This window comes from Argopecten irradians, chromosome 4 (genome assembly GCF_041381155.1).
Source record: "Argopecten irradians isolate NY chromosome 4, Ai_NY, whole genome shotgun sequence".
Lineage (NCBI taxonomy): Eukaryota > Metazoa > Mollusca > Bivalvia > Pectinida > Pectinidae > Argopecten > Argopecten irradians.
The window spans coordinates 36,759,948-36,767,375 of NC_091137.1; the positions used below are offsets into that span (position 1 = coordinate 36,759,948).

At 32.6% G+C, this 7,428-nt stretch overlaps 1 protein-coding gene across 6 annotated transcripts in view; it reads left to right on the top strand.

Annotated features, from left to right (window-relative positions):
- Nucleotides 1-5,826, top strand: part of LOC138321519 (myomegalin-like) — a 77,606-nt gene extending 71,780 nt beyond the window's left edge. For 4 of the 6 annotated variants that reach the window (XM_069265258.1, XM_069265264.1, XM_069265263.1 and 1 more), the window contains 3 exons: nucleotides 217-355; nucleotides 2,177-2,742; nucleotides 2,865-2,912. In XM_069265258.1, coding sequence (XP_069121359.1) covers nucleotides 217-355; nucleotides 2,177-2,322 — 285 coding nt within the window. In that variant the 3' untranslated portion in view covers nucleotides 2,323-2,742; nucleotides 2,865-2,912. Of the gene's footprint in view, nucleotides 1-216; nucleotides 356-816; nucleotides 875-2,176; nucleotides 2,743-2,864; nucleotides 2,913-2,957 lie in introns of those variants that run through there. The other 2 variants (XM_069265260.1, XM_069265259.1) reach the window with 2 other exon arrangements.
- Nucleotides 5,827-7,428: the final 1,602 nt, after the last annotated feature.

Consider the following 7,428-nt stretch of genomic DNA (forward strand, 5'->3'; position numbering starts at 1 on the left):
GTAATGAACAGTACTGATATTTAACAAAATGGAAGAAATTCAACATAAATATTCTTCAACAATGTAATTTCAAATATCAAATGTGAAGAAAATGTACAACAACTTCTAATCTGTAACAGCACATTTTCTTTGTCTGATAATTGTTAACAATGAATGTTATGAATTATCAGACAAAAGAATCATAATGGTATAGAAGGGGACCTTATCTTGTTACAGATCAAAGTCCTGCATACTGAACTGTTTGCTCTTCAGTCAAAGTACGACCTGATGCTACAGATGGTTAAAGATGCAGAGGCTCGGTTACACGCCAGTAACAAACAGAAGCAGAATCTAGAGGATTTCATGCATCGCCAGTGTAAGTACAGAATTATATATATTATTGCATTTATAAATCCTTATCTATTTTCTTGCAGTTTTAATTCATTATCAAATAATGTTTGTTATTATGAATGCAGTTGAATCTTTTTAATTCAATTTTTCATATGTGGATGTTTTGTTGAAGAGTTATGTTGGCTTTGACTAAACTTCTCACTTAACATACAAATTTGTATTTTCAAATATTCTTAACTTGATGTATTGGAATACTCATAGTTTTACAAACGTAAAGTTAAAGAGATCGGCTGTATCTTTTTATTGTAATTTCAAAAGTACACAATTATTTACATAAATACATGAAAGAATTGTTTTGCTGATAAATTGATATGAATTATGTGACTTGTGTTGTGAGATTTGTTTCTGAACATCTTATCACTGATGGTTGTGTGGAGTTACTGTTTGTGCTATGGTGATGTATGTTGGTGTGTCGATTTGTTACAGATGAAAAACTTTTCGACAGCGTTTTGACTAGCAGGCAGGACCTCAAACTGCCAGCATGGTTGGTGTTCATGTGTGGCTTTGGTTTGGTTTGGTTTCCTGACAGAACAATTTATGGGTTACCTCCCTTAGTTGATATTATCACCGTATATGAATCTACTTGGTAACATATAAATTACCAAAGGGAGGTAACCTATTCCTTACTGTGTTATGTTGCTTCTACAATACCACAAGGATATGATCATTAGAGTTATCTCCCATGTTGATAGGTATAATAAGATTTTGAGTTATCATGAGATGCTGTATTCAACCCAATAAATGTCCATGTCCACATAAGTCCCCCTCCCCCTTTTTGAGGCCTCAATTTTAATTCCCCATGCATAAAAATAGACCAAAACTACACAAAACTGTATAGATTTGCAATAATTTCGTCTTATTAGCACCTTTTCATTTTTACAATTTTTTAAATGCCCTTGGCGCTTATTGGGTCAAATATGGTATATGTTACTCTCACATATACAAGATTTAACAATCAATACCGACCAGCAAGGGCAGATAACTCTAATACACAAATACAGAATAACTAACACTTACCGAGTACTTGTTCTCTTCCCTTTCCACAGTTAATTAATTTAGATTAGTTTAAGTAAATATTTTATAGATTATATTAATAGAATGAAAAAATAGCATCCTTGTAATAATTTTGCTTTACAGACACATATGATTTATGTATGATAGTTTTATCTGGCCACCAGTTGTATTTGAACACCATTTTGATGAAGTGTATTTCCTGGTAGTGTGCTGTGTTGTACCAGAAAACCCTCTACATGCCCTTTTCTCAAATTAACTGTCACCTCCTCAATAAAAAGAAATTCTACTTTTTTTGCTGATTTTATAAATTGTAGATCAGATTTCAGTTTTATCAGCTTTTCCTACTTCACTGATCACTGGTTTTATGTAGTGTTGATTTATAGATTATGAATATGCGTTTTTGGCATGAACCTCGGAGATACAATGATAGTACATTGTAGCCATCATTCCCAATGTCATAGTTTGATAGTGATAGAAGTTTCAAATAAAAAAAGTAGAATAAATTCATATTTTATCATGAGAAAATTTATACTTTCTACAATTTTCATTAAAAATGTCTTTTTAGAAAAATCATTTAGCTCTTAATACAATTAGGAAATAGAACAAATTGAAAATATATAGAGTAAGATCTGATTTTTCACCCGTCGGCGAATGTTATGATATTGATAAATATGGAAACTCTATAGCAGTTCTCTGTTGACTCTTATTTATAACACGTTACCAACTGTCATGATAAGTCGGAACTAACTGTCTTTGCATCCTAATTTTCCAGTGAAAAAGACGATGAAAGTGGCCACCAAGGCTCGAACAAACTTTGAGAAGGAAGTTCCCAGACACAGTTCTGGACCTCTGGTTCCTGTCACAAGAGTCGAACCATCAAGGGACATTGATACAGATAGTGAGATGAGCTTCAGCTGATAGCTGACTACACTACCTGTGTTACACTATAGCAGGAGAACTTTCTATGGAAATCTGTTGTATGACTTGGAGAACATCAGTAAAGAAGACTTATGGAGAAGTTATAGTGATGTTGACTTAACCTCAATCCTGCTTTTGTTGATTTGTTGTTGATGTTATATATGTTGACTGCTGTTGGTTGTTACAGTCAACTGTGTGTGTGGGACACGTATGTTTCTGTAATGTGTGACAGGTAGGTGTGTGTGTGTGTGTGTCAAATATGTCATGTAACATTTTGTCATATTACTTCATATGTAAGAAAGTACTTATATGCAGGTATCTATAAAGATGTTACTATGTATAATATGTAGGTATCCATGGAGACGTTACTATGTATCATATGTAGGTATCCATGGAGATGTTACTATGTATTATATGTAGGTATCCATGAGATGTTACTATGTTTATATAGGTCTAGTTATATATGTAGGTATCCATGGAGAGTTACTATGTATTATATGTAGGTATCCATGGAGCGTTATGTTATATGTAGGTATATGTAGGTATCCATGGAGATGTTACTATGTATTATATGTAGGTATCCATGGAGAGTTACTATTTTATTAGGTATCATGGAAGTATATTATTATATGTAGGTATCCATGAAGATGTTACTATGTATTATATGTAGGTATCCATGGAGATGTTACTATGTATTATATGTAGGTATCCATGGAGATGTTACTATGTATTATATGTAGGTATCCATGGAGATGTTACTATGTATTATATGTAGGTATCCATGGAGATGTTACTATGTATTATATGTAGGTATCCATGGAGATGTTACTATGTATTATATGTAGGTATCCATGGAGATGTTACTATGTATTATATGTAGGTATCCATGGAGATGTTACTATGTATTATATGTAGGTATCCATGGAGATGTTACTATGTATTATATGTAGGTATCCATGGAGATGTTACTATGTATTATATGTAGGTATCCATGGAGACGTTACTATGAATTATATGTAGGTATCCATGGAGATGTTACTATGTATTATATGTAGGTATCCATGGAGATGTTACTATGTTTTATTACTATAGTGTTGATGTAACAGTGGCAGGTTGAGTCCTCTGTTACACATGACCGTCATATTTGCATGGTGATGATGAATCTCCTGCCACGTAATTGTGAGAATGAATAATCTACCATTTTATTATACATGTCATTTTTGTGCATTTCATTAATGCGATTATCGTTGAGCATTAAGATCACTCATAAAGACTTCGGTCTTTCCTTTCATTTACGTTACATCTAATTTTATATCAACATGTTTATTTTCATTTCTGTGATTTGAATATTTTTGCAAGCTTAACGTATCATCCAAGAGACACAGTCTATAACCAATGGGGTTACCTGATGTAACTATTCCTGATATGTTAAACTATTACCAAGGTTTTTGTTTAGACTTTATGGTAGTGCGAGTTGGAGCATTACACCAAAATTATTTTTTTATCTTCAATTGAACTTTACTTATGTACCCAAGGATTTGTGCAAAATTCTTGCATATAAATAAGGATTTTACATTGATGTACCAAGTAGATAGATTAAAGTAAGAAAATGAAATTCATGTCTTTCATACCAAATCCACTTGTCTTGCCACAGTAATTATTTTGCTCACCTATAGATCTTCCATTAGTTTTGTAACACCGTGTATGTTATTGAAAAAAAAATCGACATTATATTTTGTGTATTTTGTAGTATAGACTTGCAACATACATGTATATGTTGATGGATGTTCTTTCCCCTCCCTTTCCTCAACAATGTCCCTCTATCTGGAATCCTAGCCCCAAACCTTCCCTTTTCCTCCCTTGTATCTTGACCACCTTAACCACCCCACCCCCACCCCAACCCCTCCTTGTATATCCTACTAATAAACACTGCCCCTCCTGTATTGCCCCTTCCCCCACTTTGTTACATATTTGATAGATGTAAAAATAATTTTTAAAAAAAAAACCATTTCCTGCTGTCCTGTAACATTTCTTCATTCAGTTGAAGATTACGATCAGCCTCTGTCACTGTATTGTTTTCGGCCTACATCCAGATTTCTGTCCAGATCCTTGCATGTTGCATTTTCGTTCATTTTCGTTACGGACTTACATTCATGAAAAATGTTTGAACTGGTATTGGCAAAGTTCCCTGTACGAGATTGCTTTTAAAGTTTAAAATCTTCAATTATCAATGTATCCTTCACATCATTTCATGTGAGATTGCTAAAGTCTAAAAGCATCAATTTGCTGATAGAGCACTTGTGGGAACTTCTGTCAGTACAGTTACATCTTCAGTGTGTTTTGTGTTTTCCTCAGCATGCAGCCATTTCTGCCATTATGCAACTGTAAGGTTTTGTAACAGATCAATCATCCATGTCCATTATAGTCATGTTGTAATACAGAAATCAGCATTGTATTGTCAGTCTTCCATGAAACAACTATTTACCAAAATACCATACCAACATCTTACCACATTGTCATAATCCAAGCTTTTCTCTGAGCTGAGCAAAGTCTTCCAGTTAATAGAGCTGAAACAAATAGCTGTTGTATGTTGTGATGTAAGCTAGCTACTGCTGTGTCCGAGAGTTTGTGTATATCATTAGTTCAACAGTAACCCGAGTTTATCCTTCTAACTGTTGTTAGCGCTGATGTACATTAGGGTTAGTGAACATTTATAGAGAAGGGACCAAACACACGAGTTCATGGTGGTGGGGGAACTATCACCTCTTATGGTACTAAGTATATAAAATATCTAATCAAAATTATGTTGCTTTTCAATCAATCAGTTTACATTTATGTTGTAGAAACATTTTCACTGTCAAATGACATATAGTCTTTATGTTTTACAGTAGACTTTTTACCACTAAGGGTGGAGATCTGATAAAACCTATGTGAATAGTGTATAGTGCTGTAGATATACATAAACATGTATGCTGTGCAATGTTTTGAAGCTTAACTTATACATTATGTCTTTTTTGTTTCACATGTTCTTGATTATTTATCACAAAGATTTTCTGACATAATTATTTATCAACTATTGTATATTTTTTACTACATTATGTGTGGGAGAGCTGAACACTCCAGAATTACTGGCACTTGTCTCATCTCACAATACACATAATATGTCATGGATTTATATTGTATTATCCATATTCTTGAGACAAGTGCCTGTGCTACATCTAAGTTGTATTGAGTTAATTTGAGTGTATTCACAGAGGTAACTGGATACTAACTGGTGAATACTAGATTTGCATGGTGCAGATCAGAAAAACCAGTATCTGGTAGTATGTAATAGTCATGAAATATCACAATCCTTGAGCTAGCATAATAATTTTGTGGACATGATGTGTAAAATATGACCACTGTCGTCTCAACGAGAATTATTTTGTTGTCATTGTAAATTGTTGGTACCCATCATCACCCATGTCACATTAACATCAACAATAAAAGGGGAATATATCTTTATTATGCATTTTGTTGTCAATATCTTTAATTAAATTTGCATTTGTATTACATTATCAGCAGATTTAAAACATACAGTTATGTATTGTCATCACGGCTAGTCATTTAGGGATACCATGTGTAGGTGGAGAAAAGTCGCCGACCTATATTCTGTACCGTCTGGGATCCAAATGTGGACCGCTAGTGGTTGTACAATGTATACACACACTTCTCTTCAGAAAAGACAAGATTATAAATTTATAAGTATTTTTATTGACAATGAGTTACTATTTTAATATTCACATTTAACATGTAAATGATATAATAATACAATATATAGATCACATGTGTATAATCAAAGTCTACATAGCGTATGTTTATATACACAGTTGGACCATAGTTGTCTCTGTATGAAATCAGGCCTTTTGACTTTACATTGTTCCAAAGCAGTGAAGTAACATTATCGGGTCCATTGGGATATTAATTTTATTCCAAATAAATGAAAATAACTTTGTTAAGAAATATGTACATAAACATACTGATGTCACTTCTGCCACTGATAAAAAGAAAAGAAATTTACAACATTCATCAAGATAATAATTTGCTCAATAATTTCTTGTGCGTGTACCATACACTGTATGATTTGGACGTATTTACATATAAAGAGAGATGTTTGTTTAAAGGATCCAGAATCTTGTTTCTAATTCATTTAATAACTTTTCGTGCGTGGTTTAATACCAATGTCATCCATATATCGTGACCTCTTTTCAAGTGTAACAATAGGAATCATTGTCACACAAGCTTCCGTGAGTAAAAAAATAGGTTGATAACTGTGCAATAATTCCTTTAAAATGTGAAATTATAATGTACCTGATGTATATAGGGTTTCTGAAGTAAAAAAAAAAAGGAATATATTTTTAAAATCTACTGTTCCGACTTGCCAAAATACAATACCAAAACCTCACTTGCGTTTCAAGTTTGCAGGTAAATCATTACAAAAGATGGGGAATGCATACGACATTTTAAGGCATCTGTGGTGTTTTCAATAGGATTCCATATAACTGAACATTGCTCTCTAAAATTTAAATCTTTTTATGGCAACTATGATCAATTTGGATGATAGAGGTTTGTACAAGCAATTATTATTAAGGTAAAAGCTCTCTAGCATCTATAGAGAACTTGGATACCATAAAAGACAGTCTAATGCTTAGAAGTCAATATATATCAATACTCTGGTCCAACTGAAATAATTCAACACTATAATGATTCCATTAAGAATCAGAGAGTATGATTCCCCAATAAATACAAGTGTAATACAAATAAAGATTATTACATTCCCGATGTAAATACAAAGTAGATTGTTGATGTAAATACAAAGTAGATGTTGATGGTATAAGTATATCAAACTGCAGAAATTTTTAAAAACCAGGCAGTATTTGAAAGTATTGAATGAAAAAATCAAATTAAGTTTGACACACTGATCTGAGTTTACATGATGTACACCACATGTAAATGATAAGATATATTTTTAAAGATGATACTTTCAGTTTAAGTATAAAAAATCTACTTTTACAGAAAAGTCATCTATATATGTACAAAATACTTTCTAGTCTATATTATAATGTT